This window comes from Ovis aries, chromosome 14, assembly GCF_016772045.2.
Source record: "Ovis aries strain OAR_USU_Benz2616 breed Rambouillet chromosome 14, ARS-UI_Ramb_v3.0, whole genome shotgun sequence".
NCBI lineage: Eukaryota > Metazoa > Chordata > Mammalia > Artiodactyla > Bovidae > Ovis > Ovis aries.
Window position 1 is genome coordinate 10,394,542 of NC_056067.1, and position 24,975 is coordinate 10,419,516.

The 24,975-nt window shown below is 45.3% G+C and overlaps 1 protein-coding gene and 1 non-coding gene across 2 annotated transcripts in view; one reads left to right on the forward strand and one right to left on the reverse strand.

Annotated features, from left to right (window-relative positions):
* Window positions 1-7,707: 7,707 nt before the first annotated feature.
* Window positions 7,708-7,780, reverse strand: TRNAG-UCC (transfer RNA glycine (anticodon UCC)). Its single transcript has one exon. It is a non-coding gene; the product is annotated as a tRNA-Gly (tRNA).
* Window positions 7,781-15,258: 7,478 nt separating this feature from the next.
* The window catches only part of USP10 (ubiquitin specific peptidase 10), a 63,675-nt gene continuing 53,958 nt past the window's right edge, over window positions 15,259-24,975 (forward strand). The window contains exon 1 of the mRNA XM_027977691.3: window positions 15,259-15,475. Coding sequence (XP_027833492.2) covers window positions 15,284-15,475 — 192 coding nt within the window. The 5' untranslated portion in view covers window positions 15,259-15,283. The remainder of the gene's footprint in view (window positions 15,476-24,975) is intronic.

Below are 24,975 nucleotides of genomic sequence, written 5' to 3' on the forward strand. Positions count from 1 at the left end.
CGAACAGGAATGAAGCTCGACACTGGTGACAGCATGGACGAAACCTTGAAAATACTATGCTGAGTTGGAGAAGCCAGGCACAAAGAACACCACATCGTGTGATCCGTTTACAGGCAGTGGTCAAACAGGCAAACTCAGAGACAGAAAGTGAGTTAGTATTTGCTTAGGGCTAGGGGAGGGGTGTGATGAGAGGAGACAGGGGTGCAGGAGTTAAAGGATATGGGTTTCTTCTGTGGTGATGAAGATACCCTAAAATTGACAGTGTTTGTGGTTCCACATGTCTGTGACTGTATGAAAAGTCATTGAATTGTATGATGTATGAATTCTATCTCAGCACATTTGTTTAAAATATCAAAGCAATACTTTACCGCAGAGACTTTTCTGGCAATCCAGTGGCTAAGACTCTGAGCTCCTAATGCAGGTTCGATCCCTGGTCAGGGAGCTACATCCCACAAGCGGCAACTAAGAAGTTTCCATGCTTCAACTAAGAGTTGACCTGCTGCAACAAAGACCCAGCATAGCCAAATAAATAAATAAATATTTTAATTAAAAAATGAAAATAGCAAGTAATTCACCCCATTCTCTCAGTTTTCTGTATTGGTCTCCCAGATAACTACAGGTTGAGATTCAGACTAGAAACCCCCGTCCTTGGGTTCTAAAATTGGGGTTCTAAAAAAGTAAGAATAGGACTTCCCTGGTAGTCCAGTGGTTAAGTCTCCGAGCTCCCAGTGCAGGAGACACAGTTTCTGTCTCTGATCTGGGAGGATTCCACATGCCACGGGGCCACTAAGCCAGTGCGCCACAACTACTGAGCCTGCAAGCCCTAGAGCCTGAGTTCTACAATGAGGAGCTGGAGCACCACATCTGAGACTAACTCCATGGAACTAGAGAAAACCTGTGCAGCAGCGAAGACCCAGTGAAGTCGCTCAGTCGCGTCCGACTCTGCGACCCCATGGACTGTAGCCTACCAGGCTCCTCCCTCTATGGGATTCTCCAGGCAAGAGACTGGAGTGGATTGCTATTTCCTTCTCCAGGGAATCTTCCCGACCCAGGGATCGAACCCAGGTCTCCCGCGTTCCAGGCAGATGCTTTAACCTCTGAGCCACCAGGGAAGCCCCTTTAAAGGGTAAGCATTCTTTTAAAAAGAATTTTTTTTTAAAAGGGTAGCATTAAAAAAAAAAAGTAGCCTTGATTTCAGGCCTGCCAAGGGAGCAATTCTGTGTGCACACCTCGGGGTATCCTTCAGAGGGCGCTCTAGAGCAGCAGTCCTCAAATAGTGGTTCTTGGATCAGCAGCATCTGCATCCCAGGAAACTTGGGAACGCAGATTCTCAGGCCCCATCCCAGATCCACTGACTCAGCCAATCCTGGGGTGGAGCCCAGCAATGCGTGTTTTCATGAACCCTCCTAGGAAGTCTAAGGGGCTTCCTTGTAGCTCAGTCAGTAAAAAGGAATCTGCCTGTAGTGCAGGAGACCCAGGTTCGATCCCTGGGTTGGGAAGATCCCCTGGGAGAAGGAAATGGCAACCCACTCCAATATCCTTGCCTGGAAAATCTCATGGACGGAGGATCCTGGTGGGCCGCAGTCCATGGGGTTGCAAAGAGTCAGGCGTGACTGAGCAACTAACAATTACTTAGGGAGTCTAAGGCAAGCTTGACTGAGGATCACTACTCTCTAGACGGTTTTGTCTCCTTTCTGCCCCTGCAGGCTTTCCTGAGCTACGAGTCTGCCAGATCTCCAACAGCTGTGCCCGGTTTGCACTGACCAAACCTGAACTATGGGGCGTCCCTCTGGTTAGAGTCCAACTCAGCACAGGGGTAGCCAAAGACTTAGGCCTGAGAAGTCTGGCGAGGTCTCCGAGCAAACCTCTGCAGGGCCACATACCTGCTTCATCCAGGGAAAGTGATCCTCGTCTGCGCACTTCCTGTTGATAGGAGGCAGGAAGTCCTAGGGTGTGGCCCGACCCTTTGAATCGTCTCCAGCATCCGCTGGTGCTGGGACTTCATGTTTGGCTTAAGCGGAATCTTTTGACCAGGCGTGCCATAGCAGTGATTCATCTTCCCAGGGGTCACCTAAAGGCACTAAAAATATCACTCTTGTCTGCAGTTCTAAGTGCCTCAATGCTGTGGGCTTTCTTTTTTTGTTGTTCTTTTTTTGTTCCAGACTGAAATTCAAGAGACCAGGATTCCAGTCTGATCTTCCTAACTAATTAGCCTCAGACAAGGCTGTGCTTGGTGTCTCCTGCTTTTAGAACAGGGACTGGATCTCACCTCGGCCACATGGACGGAGCGCAGGGCTGTGCTTCAGGAATGTGGTTTTTTGCTTTCACTCTGAAACACGCCACCTGGACAAGAGATTTTATCTCTTAAGTCTCAGTTCCTTATACTGTGGATGAGCTGTCCCTGAGAGCGTGACCTGCCTCACCCTTATCGCCTATGCGGCTGCCCCAGAGGCGCTCTGGTCAGGAAATGTTCAGGGAACTCTAAAGTGAGATCTTCCTCTTGGAGACTCACAGCAGGCTACATTTGTATATTATAGCCTCTGAAAGTCCCATTAAAGACACCTACCTAACTTTGGTTAGGACCCTTCCCTGGTGGCTCAGATGGTAAAGAGTCTGCCTGCAATACAGGAGACCCAGGTTCCATCCCTGAGTCAGGAAGATCCCCTGGAGAAGAGCATGGTAACCCATTCCAGTATCCTTGCCTGGAGAATCCCATGGACAGAGGAGCCCGGCAGGCTATGGTCCATGGGGTTGCAAACGGTTGGACGTAGATATGCAGATGACACCACCCTTATGGCAGAAAGTGAAGAGGAACTAAAAAAACCTCTTGCTGAAAGTGAAAGAGGAGAGTGAAAAAGTCGGCTTAAAGCTCAACATTCAGAAAATGAAGATCATGGCATCTGGTCCCATCACTTCATGGGAAATAGATGGGGAAACAGTAGAAACAGTGTCAGACTTTATTTTTGGGGGCTCCAAAATCACTGCAGATGGTGACTGCAGCCATGAAATTAAAAGACGCTTGCTCCTTGGAAGAAAAGTTATGACCAACCTAGATAGTATATTCAAAAGCAGAGACATTACTTTGCCAATTAAGGTCCGTCTAGTCAAGGCTATGGTTTTTCCAGTAGTCATGTATGGATGTGAGAGTTGGACTGTGAAGAAGGCTGAGCGCCGAAGAATTGATGCTTTTGAACTGTGGTGTTGGAGAAGACTCTTGAGAGTCCCTTGGACTGCAAGGAGATCCAACCAGTCCATTCTGAAGGAGATCAACCCTGGGATTTCTTTGGAAGGAATGATGCTAAAGCTGAAACTCCAGTACTTTGTCCACCTCATGTGAAGAGTTGACTCATTGGAAAAGACTTTGATGCTGGGAAGGATTGAGGGCAAGAGAAGGGGACGACCGAGGATGAGATGACTGGATGGCATCACTGACTCGATGGACAAGAGTTTGGGTCAACTCCGGGAGTTGGTGATGGACAGGGAGGCCTGGTGTGCTGCAGTTCATGGGGTCGCAAAGAGTTGGACATGACTGAGTGACTGACTGAACTGAACTGAACTGAGTAACTAACACAGCTTTGGTTAACCCACGGTTTCTCAAGATTGTTTGTGCCTGGGCCCCCCCCCCCCCTTGCTAATAACTATAGAGGGCTTCCCTGGTGACTCAGGGGTAAAGAATCCACCTGCCAGTGTAGAAGACATGGGTTCAATCCCTAATCTGGGAAGATCCCAGATGCCTTGGCACAACGAAGCCCAAGTACCATAACTATTGAGGTGTGCTCTAGAGCCCGGGAGCTGCAAGCTTTGAACCCCACACACCCTAGAGCCTGTGCTCTGCAACAAGAGAAGCCATCACAAATGAGAAGCGCTTGCACCCCAAAGGAGAACAGCCCCTACTCACTGCAACTAGAGAAGAGGGCATGCAGCAAAAAGTCCCAGAACAGCCAAAATTAATAAAAATTGTTAAAGTAAACAAAAGTAACTGTAGAGATTTTATGTCATCATAACACCTTTTAGGAAACAGGAAGCTAAAAGATTTCTGTGTCTCATCAACTCTGACAAAGATTTGGTGATACTCCCATCACCCACTTGGAAAGATGTCACAGAGATGTCAAAGAATCCTCCATAGGATTCCTCACAGAGGACAGTGGCATGATGCGGTTACTATGTTTTAAGGTCTGGCTCTCAGTTTTGTGTATCTAGAATCTTGGTCTGGTTAATGCATGTGTGATGGTTAATTATAGATGTCAACTTGGCTGGGTAACAGTGCCCAGATATTTAGTCAAACATTACTCTGAGTGTTTCTGTGAAAGTGTTATTTGGATGACGTGAACACTTAAATCGGTGAACTTTGGGTATAGCAAGAGGCTCTTCGTCCTGTGGGTGGGCCTTGAATGAGGTGAAGGCCCAGCTAGCACAGAGACCAACCTCCCCAGAGCAAGAGGGAATTTTGCCAGCAGACAGTCTTCAAACGTGAACTGCAGCACTGGCTCTTCTCAGGGTATCCAGCCTGCCAGCCAATCCTGCGGATTTGGGGCTTGCCAGCCTCTGTAATCGCATGAGCCAATTTCTTAAGATAAATGTCTCTCTATATCTATATCTATATCTACACACACTTTCTATTCATTCCATTCTGTAGAGAAGGCTAACATAACAGCCCCAAGAAAACAGACTCAGGGAACTGACTACATGAGCCAAATTCTGAACGAGTTCAGCCTAGGGTCCTATGTGTACTGTCTATCCTTTCCCCTTTTTAAAAAATCTTAATATAAAATATATTCAAGCCTGCAGGTGGCCAGGGCTCTGCATACAAAGCTTTCTTTACTCTTTATCAAACTTGCTTTGCTACCACCGGTAAAACGGCAATGGTTTTGGAAAAGCAGCATTTTTTTTCTTTTCTTTTTTGTCTGCATGGCATAGCATGTGGGAGGTCTTAGTTCCCCGACCAGGGATTAAACCCTTACCCCTGCAGTGGAAGTTCAGAGTCCCAGTCCCTGGACAGCCTGCAGTGGGGGCAATGTGGTCAGGTGCCCCTCTTCTTTCCTGGGAGGCTGCCCTCCCCAGAACCTGCATATGCTGATAGATTAAAAAATTATTGTATAACTAATATATCAATACTGCTAATAGTGGCAACACTAACTTATATGCAAAACACTTTTATTTAATCATAGAGCAAGCACAGCATAGTAATTACCTACCCAATGGTAATTACCCTTTTATTATTTTTTAAACTTCTGTGAAAAGAAAGCATCTTAAATTGGAAAGAAACAATCCATGTCACAAGCCAGTTAGTCAAAAAATGTTTGTCTGTTTGGAGAACCCAGAATGATCATGGTAATTTCCACCCCTTATAAAGCGCTTATCATGGACCAGGCATCATGCAGAGCCCTTGGGCTTTGATGTGTCTTCATGGCCTTGATGGAGATGCATCTCATAAATCATGATTCGAGATGAAGAAACAGAGACAGAAAAACTAAATCTCTTGTTGAGGGCGGGGGCAGAACTGAAATTTAAGCCTTGGAGCATTCAACTCAGAAGTAGAGCAATGTGAGCCAGCATGTGGCCTAGTCAGTACGGGTATGTTCTTCACAAAGCCCTGCTAATGGAAATAAAGAAAAAGATGAGGCACTGTGCCTCTGAACGAGAACTGTGAATCCTTTGGTTTGTGTCTCTCTCTCTCACCAGACCAAGCAACCAGAGGGGTTCTATTACCGAAGGCAAGTTCGCGCGCCCCACACAGTGAGGTCAAACAAACCAGAATGTCAGAGTTTGAAGCAGAGAAAGATGAATTGTAGGGCCAAGCAAGGAGAATAGGTGGCTCATGCTCAGAGAAATCCGGACTCACTGATGATTGTTAGAAGAATTCTCATAGGCAAAATTTAGGTGAGGGTTGCAGGGTCGTGACTTTCTTCTGATTGGTTGGTAGTGAGGTAACAGGGTGATGCTCCAGGAATCTCGTGTCCAGCCTGAAGTTATCCACCTGGGTGGGGGCCTTAGTTTCTGCAGAAGAACCCAGAGATATTGTTTGAGGGGGAACCAGGACCCTACCCCATGTCTACACTACTGCTTCTTGGCTGCTCCTTGCTTGTTTCTGCATCCCCTGGGCCTCCCTCATGGCTCAGATGGTAAAGAATCTGCCTACAATGCAGGAGACCCAGGTTCAATCCCTGCGTCAGGAAGATCTCCTGGAGAAGGGAATGGCTACCCATTCCAGCATTCTTGCCTGGAGAATTCCATGAACAGAAGGGCCTGGCAACACACTTTCTTTCCCTTCCCTGATAGGCAACTATCTAAATCTGCCCTTTGGAACTCAGGGAAGGTCAAGAGGGCTGAATGAAGCCTATTTCTTACAAATAAGAAATGATACAGAAAGGATGTGTACCATGGAGGGCGCCACTGGGTCCTACTCCATTTCAGTTCTAATTATAAACACCTCATCTTAGACTGTTTCCTCTACCCCTTAAAACAAATCAGAAATCCATATGGCATTAGGATCACATTGCCTCTCTTACCTGTGACATCAGCTAACAGGTTCCACCACATCAATGTCTTTCCATTATTTCCCCTGTTAACTAGCTCCTCTGTAGCATCCTGTTCAGGATGGCTTAATTGGGAAGGCTATGAGCTTTCTCTAGCTTCAGGCATGGCTGTATCCAGGAGCTCACAAAGTGTCTCTGGGGGACTCAGTTCATGTGGAAACCTGAGTTGTCTGGAGTTTCAAGCTGCTGTATCCAGGGGCTCAAGAAACGTTGTCAGCTGTCTCTTACCCCGTCTTTGTCTCTGTCTCTCCATTTCTCCATCTTTTATCTCTGCTGAAATCTGCTTTTTTTTAATTGACGTGTAGTTGATTTACAATATTGTGTTAGTTTCAGGTGTACAACAATGTGTCCAGTTATACATACGTACACTTTCTTTTTTATATTCTTTTGTATTATGGTTTATTGTAGGATGAGCTTCCCGGGTGACTCAGTGGTAAAGAATCCACCTGCCAATGCAGGAGATGCAGGAGACGAGAGTTCAGTCTCTGGGTTGGGAAGATCCCCTGGAGCAGGAAATGGCAACCCACTCCAGTGTTCTTGCCTGGAATAATCTTGTGGACAGAGGAGCCTGGCAGATTACAGTCCATGGGGCTGCAAAGAGTCAGACATGACTGAGCGAGTGAGCACGCACGCTATTATAGGATGTTGGTTATAGTTCCTGTTTGGCTTCTTCTAAAGCGAGGATTCTCATACGACCACAAGCTGCCCACCCATTAGAACCTTGGTGTGCCATGTGCGGCTGCATTACAAGGCTGTCTTTCTCACTGGGCTCTGATCTATCTTGGTGTTGCTGAGTCTAAGCTCATACTGCTTACCACATGACAGGTCAGTAATGAAGAGATGAGTTTTGGGGACAAAGAATAGCAACTTTACTTGGAAAGATGGCAAACCAAGAAGAAGGTGGGCCCACTTGTGCACCAAAGAACCATTTCGCCTGAGTTAGAATTCAGACTTCTTTTACACTAAAAGGGGAGGGAATGAAGTCAGACACTTCCTGGGTCTGGGCTGCCTCCGGAGGGGTGTGTAAATTTCTTTCTGCAATCATTCACAGGTGGGCCTGATCAGGATGCTTCCTATGGGCTAAACAAAGGTATTAAACAAATATATTTGTGACATGCTTAGTCTTTAGATTTGGCATGCAAACTTTTAGTTGAGGCATGTGGGATCTAAGTTCCCTGACCAGGGATCGAACCCAGGCCCCCTGCATTGGAAGTGCAGAATCTTAGCCACTGGACTACCAGGCAAGTCCCCCCAAAACTCTTGCATTACAGTAATCAATCTTCACTTGACAGTAGAAAGGATACTTATTTTTCTAGGTTAAAGAAGACTGAAAGAAAGCTATCCTATCTCTCCTCCAGCACCAGCTGTCTGTTTTGCAGAAAAAAAAAAAAATGTTAGATGAATATCAATGAAAAATAAGAATTTCTTGGATGAACGGGAAAGGTTGGTAGGGGTGACTGGATCAAGAAACATGAAAGGGTATGAAATAGTGATGTCACCTCTCTAACTCAGTGGTAACATGAACGCATGGCAGCTAATGGATTAGTCTACACGATATAAGCTTCCTTTCATCATGCCAGTCCATTTCAGTATCTGTCCTGTGAGGCTGGCAGGACACATTGGACTTTCCTCCTATATGAGAACTGAGTTATAGAAAATCAATGATTCCTTCAGAGATTCAGAGTCAATCCAGACCCTTGGTACTTCTTACCTTGGCTTACTCCTCTTCTTGAGCACTTTCCCCCTGGCCAAGGTCCTTTAAGATAGCAGCACCTGTTCTGTGGTCTGGAGACAGTGCCCAACCCTGGGTAGGGCAGAGATGAGGAAATAAGTATGACAGAGGAGAGAGGAAATACATTGTGTGGGTGTTCTGCTCCAGAAGAGACTTCAACTACATGAGTTCTGCCACTCAGAAGAAAAGGGCAAAAGGAGAAGTAAACGCATGAACACGCCCTTTGAGGAGCTGATTTGAGAGGCAGCAACCTGCATTTCCTGGTCCATCTGCTCCCTTCCTTCCTTCCTCAGGCAGGGTGCTGGGCTGAATCTGATGTCAATGTTTAAAGATTAAGCATACTTGAGATAACATGCCCTGCAGAGCAAGCCATGATTAGGGGAGCTCCAGGGCGACAACCTGAGGCTCCATTCTGTTCTAGGGTGAAAAACCCCCAGAGCTGATTTTATTAAATGACACAGAGAGAAGAAGGCCACGTGACAACGCAGGCAGCGCCTGGACTGCTGAAGCGCTAGGCCGAGGATCCGCGGCAGCACCAGAAGCTGCAGAGAGGCCTGAAATAGATGCTCCCTCAGAACATCTGCTTGTCACAGCAGCCTTAGGAAACTCATACAGCTACTAGGCAGGTTCTTTCCTTGCCTGGAACAGGAGGATGAGATTACTCGGATGCACAAATTTGGCTCAAGGGCTTTTACCCAGCCCTTCCCCATCCCCACTCCTGCCCAGGGGACAGCCCTGCCAGGCACCTGTCCAACTCTCTCCCCGCTGCCCCCAGCCCCTTCCCACTTTCCCTCTTGCTTCTCAGAGGACCTAACCAGATACTCCCATATCTTAGATTCAATGGTTCTCAAGATTTCATCTTGTTTGCTTCACTTACTCCTTTTTCCTCCCTGGTTTTTTTGTTGTTGTTGTTGTTTGCCTTAAACATTTTTCATGCAAACCCTATACACCCTGTCATTTCACCTGGATATATTTCAGCACGTGTTAGTCGCTCAGTAGTGTCCAAGTCTTTGTGACCCCGTGGACTGTAGCCCGCCAGGCTCCTCTGTCCATGGAATTCTCCCAGCAAGAGTGCTGGAATGGGTAGCCATTCCTTTCTCCAGGGTATTTTCCTGACTCAGGGATCAAACTCAGGTCTCCTGCAGTGTAGGCAGATTCTTTACCATCTGAGCCACCAGGGAAGCCCATATCTCATCAACATCCCTTGAAACAGGATGTGGGGTTTTCTAGAACAGCCCCAATTTCACTAGCACACCCAATACATTTGTTGGCAGTTAATTCCCTGGTCTCCAGGCCTTACCCACACTACTAGATTGTCTCAACAATGTCTTTTTGTGTGAAATAATGCCATTTCCAGCAACATGGATGGACCTAGAGATGATCACACTAAGGGAAGTTAGAAAGGGAAACAAACATTATATAATATCGCTTTTATGTGGAATCTAAAATATGGCACAAATCACCTTATCCACGAAACAGAAACAGACCCTCAGACATAGAGAACAGACTTGCAGTTGCGGGGGGGCGGGGTGGGGGAGGGGCAACTGGAGGCTTGGGGTTAGGAGACACAAGCTGGTGTATAGAGAATCGATAAACAACGAGGCCCCAGTATAGAGCACAGGGAGCTATATCCAGCATCCCGAATCAACCACAGTGGGAAAGAATATGAAAAAAGACTCAGCTATATGTATAGCGGAATCCCTTTGCTATACAGCAGAAATTAACACAACATTTTAAATCAATTATACTTCAACAAAATAAAATTTTTAAAAAGAGAGAGAGGGAAAAAAAGGATTTTCCTGGTGGTCTAGTGGTCAAAATTCCATACTTCTGCTGCAAGGGGCACAGATTCAATCCCTGGTCAGGGAAGTTCTGTGTGCTACATGGTGGGACCAAAAAAAAGAAAAAATGTGAATGTCTTTTTATGGTTTGACTCAATTTCCAAATCAGATCCCAAGCAGGCATTTGGCAAACCTTTTTTTTTTTTTTTTCATCAAAATCCACCCCACTTAGAAGTGGTGATTTGAAAAAAAAAAAAAAAAAAGAAGTGGTGGTTTGGGCTTCCCTGGTGGTCCAGTGGTTAAGGATCTGCCTGCAAATGAAGAGAGATGGGTTTGATCCCTGGTCCAGGAAGATCTCGTATGCCATGGAGCAACTAAGCGCATGTGACAACTGCTAAGCCTGAAGGCTGGAGAGCCCTTTCCCTGAAACGCAGAATAGCCCCCCTTGCCACTACTAGAGAAAGTCTGCCCGCAGCAAGGGAAGACCCAGTGCAGCCATAAATAAATCAACCTTAAAAAACAAAACTATAGTTCTATCTCATGAAACTGCTTTAAAAACCAAAGTGGTGGCTTGACTATTTTCAGCTTTCAATACTGGACTGGGTGGCCTGTCCCTTCTCCAGTGGATCTTCCTGACCCAGGAATCAAACTGGGGTCTCATGCATTGCAGGCGGATTCTTTACGACTAAGCTATCAGGGAAGCCCCTCTTTCAGCTTCCTCAGCCCCCACATGGGGAAACCAATAATCTTCATTTCACTGGGCTTTGTGAGAATTAAAAATGGTCACTTGTTCATTCATTCAAAAAATATATATTGCAAGGTTGCCAAACATCTGGAAGGGTTACAGGTGTGTAAAAATATCAGGGAATAACGGTAAGTTTCCTGGAGCTTAGAGTCTAGTGGAGGAGATGGATAATCCGCACCTAAAATAAATATTCTGCACACTGTCATTTAGTGAGAAGTGCTGTGGAGGGAAAAACAAAGACAGAACAGGAGAGACCGTGGTTGGGCAGAGAAGACGTCCTTTCAGAAAAGTCCTTTGGGGGCTGGTGGCCATCAGAACCAGAGATCTGAGGGAGTAAGGGGAAAGGAACTTGCACGCAGGCAGAGGGGCACATGAAAAGTGAAGTGGGAGAATTGCCTGGTGCCGAGTTGTCCTTCTCAAAACTCTTATCGCGTTTTTTTTTTTGCTGCATTGGTTCGTCACTGTTTTTCGAGGGCTTTCTCTAGTTGCAGTGAGCAGGGGCTACTCTTTGTTGTGGAGTGAAGCCTTCTTATCGTGGTGACTTCTCTTGTTGTGGAGCACAGGCTCTAGGGAATCGGGCTTCAGTAGTTGCAGCATGTGGGCTCAGCATCTGTGGCTCATGGGCTCTAGAGCAGAGGCTGGATACTCTGACGCCTGGGCTTAGTTTGCTCTGGATCATGTAGCATCTTCCCAAACCCAGGATTGAACCTGTGTCCCCTTGAATTGGCAGTCAGATTCTTATCCTCTGTGCCATCAGGGAAGTCCTCAGATTTCTCTTCATTTTACAAAATTATTGCTGATCCCCAAAACTTTTGTTTTTGTGAATTCTATCTTATTGCCATTTACCAGTTAGGAATGAAAACCAAAATATTTATAAAAATTATGACAACTTATTTCTCATAAATTCATTGTGTATCAGTGTAAAAAAGAAAATATTTTTAAGGAAATATAACTTTTCAAAACGACAACAACAGAATGGTGTTGAGAAGAGTAACATCGTTTTGTATCTTGCAGCTGCATTCTCATACCTGCTTGTGACTAGTTAGTTGTGATATGTTGCTTTGAATTGAAGTGTGAAGAAAATCCAGCCTCACACAGGGCATGCAGCTGGGAAGGCAGAGAGGAGTTTTTTCCTAAAAAGTATAGTTCTCAAAAAGGAATGGCCCTTTTTTTTTTTTTTTAAAGAAAAAAATTAGAAAGGGCTTTTTTCAGTAATTGTGTATATTTTTATTTGTTGCTTGTGAAAAGCAAATTTCTTAAAGGAAAACTGCAAAGTGGAATGTGAAATCATCTCAATGAACTTTTCAAACTCTGTTAGATTAAAACCCACTGGTCTATCTTAGTACTTTGAATGGATCTTTTATTCATGCGTGATTTTATAACATCCTACATGGGTCATTTGGAAAATACTGATTCAGTGAGTTATGCACACCTTTCAAATGTTGAAATGTTCCATTAGTATTAAAAAAAAAAAGGCGACAACCCTCATTTGTTACTATCACCATTAATCTCATCAGAAAAGTCTTTAAATGTGGAGAAGTTGCTCAGCTCACAATGGTGGATATGTCTCCCCAAATTCCAATTTTTCTTAGAAAGCTTGAATTTTATTATTGGCAATAACATCCTGTCAAATGCACTGAGCCCTTGTTAACATTATCTTCCTTTCCAAAGTCTGGATAATGATAATTTCCATCATTTATTGAGTTCTTGCTCTATGCTGAACATCTTATTAAGCAATTTACATATGTTTTATTATTGTATTCATTTCCACTACATTCCTGAAAGGTATCATCCCTCCTGTTTTACAGAGGAGGAAACTGAAGTCTAGAGAGGTAGGTACTTGCCCAAGGTCACACAGCTACCGGTACTCTTCTATACTATCAGAGCTCCAGAAAATAATTTTCCAGGTAGGATAGGTCTAACTGAAATAGTCCAACCCCTTGGACCCAAGAATTAACTCCTGCTTGTCAGACCATGTAGCCATTGGTTTAGATAGGAAAATATGGGGCCCCTCTCAAGAGGTAGCTATCAAGGCTTAGCTCAAATGTTACCTCCTTGGAGAAAACTTGTACCTTCCCTGGGATATAATAAAAAGTCCCTTATCACTAATTGATTGGTAGTTAAAAAGTGCTAGGCACCATATTCCATGAGCTAGATACATTAGTTTCCTCCTGGCAACATGCTTGCAAAGTAGATTGTATTATTCCTCTGTGTTAATTTCCTGTTGCTGCTGTAACAAGTGGCCACAAATTTACTGGTTTACAAATTATTTTGCAGTTCTGTAGGTCAGAAGATTCACTGGGCTGAAGACAAATTGTAGGCAAGGCTGTCTTCTTTCTGGAGGCTTTAGGAGAAAATCTGTGTCTTTTCTAGCTTCTAGAACTGCATGCCTCCATCTTCAAAGCCAGTAACCTAACATCTTGAAATCTCTCTTACTCTCTCTGTCTTCCCTCCTCACTTAGTTGTTAACTTCTCTGATTGTCTGACTCTCTGGCTTCCTCCTTCTTTCTTTTTTTAAGGATCTTTGTGTTTACATGGGTCCCACCCATTTAATCCAGAATAATCTCTTTATCTCAAAGTCTTCAATTTAACCCCATCTGCAAAGTCCTTTTAGCAATGTAAAGTCACATCTGTACAGGTTCTGGAGATAGGGAAGTGGACATTTTGGGGATGGGATGACTCTGCTTACCACACCTCCTTTTACAAAAAATTCACAGAAAGTTTAAGAAAGTTTACCTGCTGAAACTCACGCAGCCCAGAGAGTGCGGGTGTTGGAATTTTACTTTAGGCTTTCTTTGGTGGTGGTGGTGGTGGTGGGGTGCTGTGCTAGGACTTTATTCCAGAGTGCGGGCTCCCTAGCTGTGGGACAAAGGCCCATATGGGATCTTAGTTTCCCAACCAGGGATTGAACCTGCATCCCTGCATTGGAAGGTGGCTTCTTAACCACTGGACCACCAGGGAAGTCCCTTTCAGGTCTTTCTTGACTGTGCTTTCCTCCCCTGGCTCTCATTGCAAGCATAGTAGTGAAGGTAGTGAAGTCGCTCAGTCGTGTCCGACTCTTTGCGACCCCATGGACTGTAGCCTACCAGGCTCCTCAGTCCATGGAACTTTCCAGGCAAGAGTACTGGAGTGGGTTGCCATTTCCTTCTCCAGGGGATCTTCCCAACCCAGGGACTGAACCCAGGTCTCCCGCACTGCAAAGAGTTGGACACAACTGAGCCACTGAACTGAACTGACTCCCCCACTGCAGGCAGACGCTTTACTGTCTGAGCCACCAGGGAAGGGCCTGCTAAGGACTGCAGGGCCTACAATGACGTGTTAGTCGCTCAGTCATGTCTGACTCTGCAATCCCATGGACTGTAGCCCGCCAGGCTCCTTTGTCCATGGAGTTCTCCAGGCAAGAATACTGGAGTGAGTTGCCATTTCCTACTCCAGGGGATCTTCCCAACCCAGGGGTCAAACCTGGGTCTCTTGCATTGCAGGCAGATGCTTTACCATCTGAGCCACCAGGGAAGCCCAGGGCCCCACAATGCTTGCTCATATTTCCCTTTTCACATGTATCTCCTTGTATTGAAATCAAGTGGTGCCACCATTAAAACAAACAAACAAACAAACAAAACATGCTGTTAAAAACCAGAAGTAAAACACTGTAAGTCATCAATGGGTTTTCATATCCCTCCCTGTCTTTATATATAGGTAGATTTTTTTCATGTGGTTTTAATCACAGATTGGATACAGTATTGTTTCCCTAGCTTTTTAAAGTTTTTTTTTTTTTTTTTGCCAGTGTGTTCACACTCATTTAATTTGCTCTTCACATAAACCTTGTGAGTTAAGAAATTTAATTAACCTCATTCACGGGTGACGAACCCAAAGACTCAGCTGGAGGGGCCGAAGCAGGTGGTACCCTGCATGGTCAGGTGGGGCTCACTGTTCCTGGAACTAATGACCCGAAAACTGGTCTGTCTGCACACATGCAAGTAGGTGTGTGATAGGTAACACTGGATGCTTACCATTTGCCAGGCCCCAATCCTAAACGCTTTACGGGTGCGTTTTTATTTTTTAAAAATATTCTCCGATGCCTAGTTAAAGGCGTGGCACAGTGCAGGCGCTCAGTGTGTTTGTGGAATGAATGAAAAGTGAACAAATATGAATGGGTGGATGCGACCTCCATAAACGCGACTGCTCTGAGATCTTCAGTTCGCACTTCGGAGACCCCGGCCCAAGGGTTCGGCGGAGCGGGCCGACCTCAGGCCGCAGCTCCCGGCCCGGACTTCCCGAGTCCCGCCAAGCACCGCCCAGGTGGCCTCCAGGGTGGTGAGAAGCTCGGGCCGACCAGGCGCTCCGGCGTTATCACCTCAGTCCCCCGCGCTTTCCCTCGGGGCCCGGGAGCTCGGGTCTGCAGCGGGCGGGGCCGTATCCGCCTAGGGGCGCGGGCTCAGGGTCCACCCCTGGCCGGCTCCCGCCGCGCACGCCCACCTGTCGGCCGCGCATGCGCAGCGCACGCCCGGCGCGCCCGGCCTCCCCACGCCCCGCGGAGCGCTGCCAGTGCGCAGGCGCGGCGGCCGATGCGAGTGTGTATGTGCGGGCGAGAAGATGGCGGCGGCGGGGGAAGCAGCGTGAGGAGCCGGACGAGCGCCGAGGCTCATTGAAACGGGCCACCATGGCCCTCCGCAGCCCGCAGGTAGCCGCCAGCCGGCGCCCTCGGCAGGAAGAGATCCCGGGCCCCGGGCGGGCGGGCGCCGGGGTGGACGGGCGGGCGGGCGCACCCCGGCCCTGAGCGAGCGTGTGGGAGTGGGGGAGGGCGCCGGGACACGCTGCCCGGGACTAGGCCCCGAGCCTCCCGCTGCCTCCGCGCCTCGGCCGCCCTCAGCCCAGCCCGGCCCGGCCCGCGCCCGAGCCCGCCGGGCCCCGCCTCGTGGGGGCGGCAGAGAGGGGGCGCCCGGGCCGGCCTGGAGAGGGTATGGGGCGGGGGGCGCGAAGGGGTTAACCTCAGGGCTGGACCGCGGGGCGAGCCGGCGGTAAGGATGGGGCCCTGGCTGTCCCGGGAGGCGGCCGAGGGGCTTCGGGAGGCCCGGGAGCGGCAGAGCCTTCCACGCCCTCCGGTTGCCTCTCTGCCCGCAGCGAACCAAGATTTGGGGGTGCACCGTTTTCCCCGTGGCACTAAAGGTTGCTTTCGCAGTTTGATTGACCCCGTTTGGGGGGCGGGGTGGGGTGGGGTGGGGGTGAGTGAGATTGCTGGTTTTCCGGCTTTTAGATTCGAGTGACTGAGGAGTAGCTTAAGGTTACTGTTGCAAAGGGGACTCGGAATAACTCGCCAGGACCGTACTTTTATTAATACCTGCCTTTGAGTGACATCCTTTGCTTGAATCCGTCTCAGCCGGTCTGACACTATACTAACGCACACTGTCAGAGCGGTCTCTCAGGCTTAGGGGACACTTAAGATAATCCCGCAGTGGAAAGAAAGAGGAACGGGCACGCTTTTAGGGAGATAGTTTAGAGTTGAACTCAGTCCTCCCCACTCTCCCAAATACAGTTGCTCTGTTTGAAAATCAGCATGTGGTCTTATTTGTCGGGCTTGCTGTGTAGACCACTGATTTGTCGACTTCCAGTCCCTAGAAGTTGTGGCACTTTTTTGTATCAACTCTGTGTGCTGTAGTATTAACTTTGTATCAAATATAGGGAAATGGAACAAAGTAGCTATTGGAAAACTGGCGACCGGTAAATCATAACCCTCACTGTAAGCAGTTGGTTTTTGTTGCCCTTTTGGGAATGGAGTAGGTTTTAATAACTTGTAATTAACGCGTGTTGCGGAATTTAAGACGCGATAATTTAAAAAAATGACATCTTACAGGAAGCTGCAATTTTGTTAAATTTTTGGCGCTTCAGTTTGCTCTACAACTTTCCGCCTTTAACTTTTTGTTCACTAGTACGTCTGCTTTTGAAAGTAACTCAGTAAAGTTATATGCACAAAAAAAAGGGCTTAGTGGTTGAATAAGTTTTACAAGTGTGTAATTCAAAGATTTCTTTCCTTAAGAGATTTAGTATTTGCCTTTTTCTCAACTTAAATTTTAAGATGATTAGCTACAAAATAGGTACAAGGTTCATTGTGAACGAATGGGTCATAGTCGTAGCGATTTTGAAATGAAAGAAGCATGTTTAGGCATAATTCACTTCATTATCGTAAGCACCAGTCGCAGGGCAAAATTGAACTGTTAATGAGCAGTGATAATATGTAAACGTGATTGTAATTTCGTTTGCTTTCCTTGTCCTAGTGTTTGTTTTATACAGCATAACTGCCTGCATGTTGTACATCTTTTGAAAATTAAGGTGGCAACAGTTAGCTGAACATAAATGTTAGCAACACTTTGGGTTTATTCTTTTAAAGTATGATTGAAATGCTTTTAAGTTCTAGCATAGAGAAGGTAGGAAAGGAAATGGTATGATTTCTCATACTTCAAATAATTTTCTTTTTAGAAGAGTAGTAATGAAAACAGGTAATGAAATCATGTATGTGACAGGATTTAATGGTTGGATCCTGCTTAAGTCAGGCCAAGCATTTTAATAATTTAGTTTTATTCAGTTACCTCCTGTCCTAAGGGTACTGCCTTGGTCATTGCCATTCATTAATTAAAAAAATATTGATCGATCGATCACCCTGTGCTAAAGCACGATGATGCATAGTACGTGTTTACTGTGGGGGTTAACAACCACAGATTAGCAGTAGGGGCTCTATTTTATTTTGTTTTTTTCTTAGGTTTTTTTAAGGGTCCTATTTTAAAATTGGATTCTTAAGGTTACAGTTTAAAACATTTATAGATTATATCTTATTTCCATAGTATTGATTGAACCTTTTCCCCTGGATTGACGTGAAACTGAAAAACTTGGAAACATTTCTAATGTGGATAGCTTTCAACACATTTTAACAAACCCACATAATGAACTTTGACAATTGAGGTGAAAGTACATCTCTAATTAATATTGTTGTCAGGAGGGAACTGATGAAATGCTTTGGGATAATTAATTTGAACTGACCAGTGCTGTCTTAAACCAGAAGAAGCGTTTGTGATCATTGCAGTTGTTGTTAGTGAAATCTCCACAGTAACGCTTCTTACACCCTATTTGAATATCGTGTGGCTGCTCCTGTCCTGGTCCCCTGCAGCGGGCTCACCTCAATCTTTTCCTTACCTAGGATAGAATAAAGTGGCCCGTCGTTTTACACTGTGGGATTTCTTGGATCCAACTTAGAGCATATGGTAGAGTGTTACTGAAGCATTGAATATCTTTGTAACTGACAGCTGTGTTAGTAGTTCTCCAAAGAGACGCATTTTTATTGGTGTTTCATAGTGAGCAGCTGAAGTAAATAAAATTATTTGAAGTGTAGGATATTTGGAGATACCAGTGTTCGTTTGTAGAGTGACAGCAAAATCTTGAAACAGGTCCTCACACTAGATACGCTGTTTAAAGTTTGAGTTGATCATCTCCTCCGTGGTTCCTGCAGACCAGCAACAGAGGTGAGAGCCCCATCTAGGGCCTCCCCTCACACTCTGGAGCCCATCTTGTGGGGACCAAGTGATGAAGTGATGGCAAGTAATAAGTGGACCCACCTCACTCTAAATTCCTCTCCAGAGCAAAAGTTAGGACGTTTATTTCAGATTTTTTTGAATGTAGAACTAACACGACTTGAATAGTGGGTCGCATAGGAAAACTTAAGGAAGAAAAAAATTCCAAAGCTTAATGATTATTTAATGTCAGGCCTAGTGGCACATTTACTTTCTGCTGTGCTCAGACTATAATATTCAAGTAATTGAGAAAAGTTGTATCATTTCAACCTGAAGTAGTTACATCAAGATTTGTTTGTTTGTGCTTTTACAAATTTCAGACATGCAAGCACTTGCTGTTAAGAGATCTGGCTTTTCAAGTGGCACATTGAAGGTGGTTGCTGAGGACACTTCTTCCTGACAATACACTAAGTATGAAAACCAGTGGGAAGCGCTTGCTTTTGAATTTGTAATTACGCTGTCACAGTTCTCTTTACTGCCACACAGGCAAGAATTGCTGTGGCACAAAACAGATAAATCTGTTAGCAGTGGCATTTCCTGGCCTTGGGCCGTTGGATTACTGTCATTTGTCACTTTAGTGCTACTTCAGCAGTGTAGATGTTCAATTCCAAAGACTTGCATGTGCGTGGACTGCAGTTTTCCTGTTTTTGACGTGATCTCCCAATAGGTCTTTCTGTGATCTTTTCTGTCAGTGCAGGCGGGGAGAAGAACTGAGTGTAGGCAAAATAAAGATAGCCCTTCGGGGAGGTTTATAGTACTATTTGTTTCAAGGATCAGACATTGTAGAATCTGTCGTAAACCTCAAGGTGGAGTCTTCAGAGCGTGGACTTTTTATGAGTGGGTCACTTTCTGACTGTTTGAAAGCTCCTCAGTCATGACCCCATTTTCAGCGGAGGACCCGAGAAACCAATAGCTCCATGTTGCTCCCTGTCTGGAAAGACCCTGTGCTCTGGTTGCCCTCTCCCGGGAGTAGGCTTGGTGAGGTGGAAGTGTGGTTTGGGGTGGGGAGGACACAGCCAGTCTTCCTGGGCATGCCCTCTCTGGCTGCCTTGAGAGCTGAGATGACGAGGTGCCCGGACCATGTGCTAGCCCAGGGCTGCTCCTCTGCTCTCCCCTTTCAGGCCTCTCCCTCCTGGGCTTCATCTGCAGCTTTTTCTGGTTGTCATTCTTCAGGTCAGTTCTCACTTTATTTTTCTGGTTATCAGCTCAAGGACCATCTCAACGTCTCATAAGCCTACACGCTCTGATTTAAGAGTCTCACATGTAGTGCCTTGAAAATAAAAATACCTCCTAGTAGAAAAACTGGTGCCCCACTCTTGTGCCTTTGGTATCCAAGTTTTATACCTAGCTGCCTGCCTTTCTCGCTCTCTCTTTTCTTACGGTGGTACAGTTTTGTTTCCCCACTTGTACTTGTTTTATGGAGAAATGCTGCTTTTTACCTGTGTGTATTACACGCACACAGTTGGCATATCAGTGCTCTTTTCTAGCAAACTAGTCTTTAAAATTTCAAAAGATTCAGCGTGATAGCTGCAAACTTATATTGTCATTGGAGCTACTGTGGAAAAAAATTTAAATGTAACTTGAATAATATTAGAGATCTCAAGCATGCTCTGCTGTAAGACACTGAATGTAGGGGAAAAAACCTTGCATTTAAGGCTGAACAAAATAGAGGGCTTCATGTTACAGACCTGTTATTGTGGACGAGCTGGCCAGGGAGGGAAGGGAGGAGTCCCATGAATAGCCCCCTCACCGCCACATCCTCGCCCCTCTCCTGGAGCTGTAGTTCCACGAGAGCCATCGGATGCACTGGAAGTAGTGGGGATGGTTTTTTGGACCATTTTCTCAATTTACTTTCCTCACTGTTCAGAAAAATAGATGTTTATCATTATTGTGAGTAAAAGTAAAATGTATAATTTGTTTTAAAATATGTTGACTAAAGCTAGATCTCTGTATAAATTGCTGCAAGCCATGGACCTTGTGAACTACAACCAGAACCGCCCAAGAACATTTAATACATGGCTATGTGTGGGGAATTTTGATTTGGCTTCTGGGCTAATGAGTTAGTCTGCATTGTTTAATTATTCTCATATAAAGATAGTATCCTTTTCTCTGGATATAAGTGATGCATTTTAAACTTTATTATACTCATTTAAATTTAGTTAGGGCCAGTCAACTTGTGAATTTATTTGGTATTCTGGTAACCATCAAGAGCATTTCTAGTTTTCCTCTTATGTGTGTCTCCTATTTTAGACAGTTTATAACTCCAGAGGAGTGAAGCAATGCCTCTTGAGAGAATTTCATCATTAAAGTATGTACTCTCTATTTTTTTCTGAAAATATCAGTCTTTTTACTTTTAATAGCACTTGGGAGGATATAAAAGAGAATTTGAAAATGACGTTTAATTCTTGAGTTTTTGGAGATTCCTGCCTGATGTTGTAGAAAACTTATGTCTCTTAGTATTTAAGTGGTAATTCTCCTTGGATGGTTACCAAGATGTGTGTGTTTATTTGAGACCTGGAGAGTAGGCCTTTTGGGTAGATCTGCTGATTGGACAAGGAGGAGCATATTTATTATGAAATGAAACATTACAGTGATCAGCATGTAGAGCGGTTGTGTAGTTTATAAGCTGCATGGTTTGTGAAGTGCTGTGGCTGGCATGATCCTTAAGCAACCCTGTAATGTATTCCTATTATCACCATTTTACAGATGGGTAAAGCGAGACTCTGGAGGTTGTGATTGAAGTCATGTGGCCGTGAAAGGCACTATCGGGGACTTAGGAGCAGATTTTGGACTTCTAGCCTCTGCCGTTTAGACTTCTAGCCTCTGCTGTTTCACAGTGCAATTTCCTCATGATAGTTCTCAGAGAAGGTTTATGGAATGACCGAATGAATGAAATAAAGGTTTACATGTTTAAGTAATTATTTAAGGCTGGAAAAGGAAATGGCAGCCCACTCTAGTATTCTTGCTTGGAAAACCCTGTGGACAGAAGAGCCTGGCAACCTACAGTCCACGGGGTCGCAAAGAGTTGGGTACAACTTAGCAACTAAACAGCAACACCCAGTCTGTTACTAATTATTAATTGCTAGATTCTGTGTAGAGTGCATTTTGGTAAAACTTGTTCATTGATTTTATTTTTAAATACAAAATAAAGACTTGAATTTCTTTCTTTTTTTTTTTTTAAGACTTGAATTTCTGAAACAGACATGTTTAAAGTAAAAAGTCACTCCCCGCCTCCCTGATCTTGGTCCCATTGGTCTGTCTTGTGTGCCTTTCCTATTCAGACACTGATTTTGTTCCCTTGTCTCATAATGCAGTCTTCTAACCAGGTGGTTGGGCTTCCCTTGTGGCTCAGCTGGTAAAGAATCCACCTGCACTGCGGGAGACCTGGGTTTGATCCCTAGGTTGAGAAGGAACAGCTGCCCACTCCAGGATTCTGGCCTGGAGAAGTCCATGGACTGGATATGGGTAGCCCATGGGGTCGCAAAAAGTTGGACCCTGAGCGACACTGAGTGACTTTCGCATGCACACTACCAGATAGTCAGTGAGCTGGACTTTTTGGAGCACCTCTTGCTTCTAAAATTATTGAAGCTGTGTATTCAGGTAGAATAGACTTTTTTTTATTTTTATTGGATTTTGCCAGGGTATGAGCAGATGTTCTGGAGGTTAAAGTGGTTCTCTGTGACCTACTATACTGAGAACTGTGGAAGTGCTGTAGAAATTTGTGACTATTAAAATGCCTGAACAATTTTTTTTTTTTAAGAAATGGTATTTTGAAGACATTCAACCTCTTAATTATAGCAGTCATGGTGTCCAGTTTCTATATTGTAAAAAAAAAGGTCTGATTCAGATTCAAATTCTTATCTGTTGGTCAACTCTGCATTAAAGAAGACCCCTGAGAGGACAAACCTTTGCTTAGTTTGAGAGGTTAGTAGGTTATCAACCTTGGTGACTAGTGAGGAATTGGGTAATGAACCTGGACTTTCTCCTGTCTTATCCAAAATCAGACTTTCCTCACTTACCCCTTTGTTTGTTTCTTTCTTTCTTTTTGGCCACGCTGCAATCTTTTTTCCCTGATCAGTGAGTAAACCTGTGCCCCATGCAGTGACCTGTGGAGTCCTAACCACTGGACCACCAGGAAATTCCTAAAACATGAGCATCTTTAATTCATTAGTTATTTGGAGGCATAGTAGGAGATACATTTTGCTTAGTAACATCAAGAAAATAGTAGTAAATTAAAACATGAAGTAATTTTATGTTAAAACTTAAAAGTACATATTGATTTGATTAAAAAGCAAGTTAGACTGTGAAATATTTGAAAAAGATTGAGAAAGACTTTCATAAATATCTGTCAATAAGCTGATTCGTGTTTGGACTCCCCCCTTTGTATTTATTGAAATACTGCAGCGGTAAGAAAAGAAAAGCAAATCATGAAGAACTGTCCCACTGCTCATGTCTGCTTCCTCTCCCCAGAAATCATATTCCACCACTTCCAATAAAATGCAAAGTCAGGTCTTCCAAGGGTAGTATTCTGTGTCTTTGGAATTAATTTGAAGTATATCGGGCACTTTTATTCAGAACTGCATATAAAGAACTTTATATTTTTTGTGATTGCTCAAAGAATTTTGGTGGCCAGGCGTTAGCAGGATAGAGTTGAAAAGAAATCTGTGCTTTGGGAGTTGACAGCGTAGGAGGAGAGGGAGACAGGCCAATTGGTGATCCCCTTTTTAGGGTGATAATTCCTGTAACAGAAGTGTGAACAATATAGTCAGAAACTTTCATTCATTCATTCAGCAAGTAGTCATTGAGTGGCTGCTGTGTACCAGGCACTGAGGATGGAGTGATAAGCAGAGATGGGCATTCTCCCTCTTACTAGAGAGCTTACTGTCAGAGAGAGACACACACACTACTCAGATGGTCGCAGGAATGCAGAGGGCCATTCCACACTGAAGACGCGTCTGAAGCAAGGGCAGGGGAGGCAGGGGACCGGCTCCCAGAAGCAGGGCCTTGGCTGATACCCAGCCTGAGATGGCTCTGTGACTGCAGGGCCTGCGGAGCCCCTGAGAACTCAGAACTGGGTGCCAAGGCGGCGGGGAGGCCGCCAGTCTTACTCCGGGGAGAGCGTGGAAGAGGGTGACGCACTCATGCTGCCTGCCCTGCAGAACCATCCTGCAGGCTCATGGCGGCCACGAGCTTGAGCTTGGGGAGGATGCAGTGGAGGTGGGGGGAGTGGCAGCGCCATGTGGATTGAAAAGGGGCGTGTCAGGGGAAGCTGACTCTCCTAGAAAGGCGACATTTGAGCAGAGAAGCTCAGGGATGGGGTTTTGGGGGGAGCACATGCAGAAGACCAGAGTCTGTTTGGGCACCTGTGCTTGGTGGGTGACTACCTGGTGTTTAGGGTGGGATGCTGGGACGGTGTTGGGGGATTGGAGGATGAAGGACTTTGGTAGTCCAGCCTTGGTGATCGTGTCTGTCTGAAAGCACAGGCTCTGTGAGGGTTGCTGACGGAGGTGGTTGTTCTAGGCCTGGTTGGGGTCCTCCCCAGGGTGGCAAAGGTGTCTTCTGGCTCTCCTCTAGATCTCAGAATGTTCGCTCTGCTCATCTCAGCACCTTAAACCCTAAAACTTTGAGGAGGGAAAATGTAGGACATTTGTTTGGGGATATCTGAGGCAGATTAGTGCAAGGCAAATAGCCCTTGAGTGTCCTCAGTGATAATTGGATAGAATCATTAGGGAAGTCATATGGGGACATCAGTTAGTTCAGTTCAGTCACTCAGTTGTGTCTGACTCTGCGACCCCAAGGACTGCAGCACCCCAGGCTTTCCTGTCCATCACCAACTCCCAGAGCTTGCTCAAACTCATGTGCATCGAGTCAGTGATGCCATCCAGCCATCTCATCCTCTGTCATCCCCTTCTCCTCCTGCCTTCAGTCTTTCCCAGCATCAGAGTCTTTTCCAGTGAGTCCGTTCTTTGCATCAGGTGGCCAAAGTATTGGGGTTTCAGCTTCAGCATCAGCCCTTCCAATGAATTTTTAGGACTGATTTCCTTTAGAATGGACTGGTTGGATCTCCTTGCAGTCCAAGGGACTCTCAAAAGTCTTCTCTGACACCACAGTTCAAAAGCATCAATTCTTCAGCCCTCAGCTTTCTTTATAGTCCAACTCTCCCATCTATACATGACCACTGGAAAAACCAAAGCTTTGACTAGACAGACCTTTGTTGACTAATGTCTCTGCTTTTCAATATGCTATCTAGGTTGGTCATAGCTTTTCTTCCAAGGAGCAGGCGTCTTTTAATTTCATGGCTGCAGTCACCATCTGCAGTGATTTTGGAATCAAAGAAAATAATGTCTCTCACTGTTTCCATTGTTTCTCCATCTGTTTGCCATGGAGTGATGGGACTGGATGCCATGGTCTTAGTTTTTTGAATGTTGAGTTTTAAGCCAACTTTTTCACTCTTTTCTTTCACCTTCATCAAGAGGCTCTTTAGTTTCTCTTCACTTTCTGCCCATATTCTCTTTAATTTTTTTGGGAGGGCGGCAACTTTAGAAACCAGCATTTATTCCTTGATTGTAAAGAAAATATATCACCCATATGTCATGACTCTGAGATGACTTCTGTTAATATT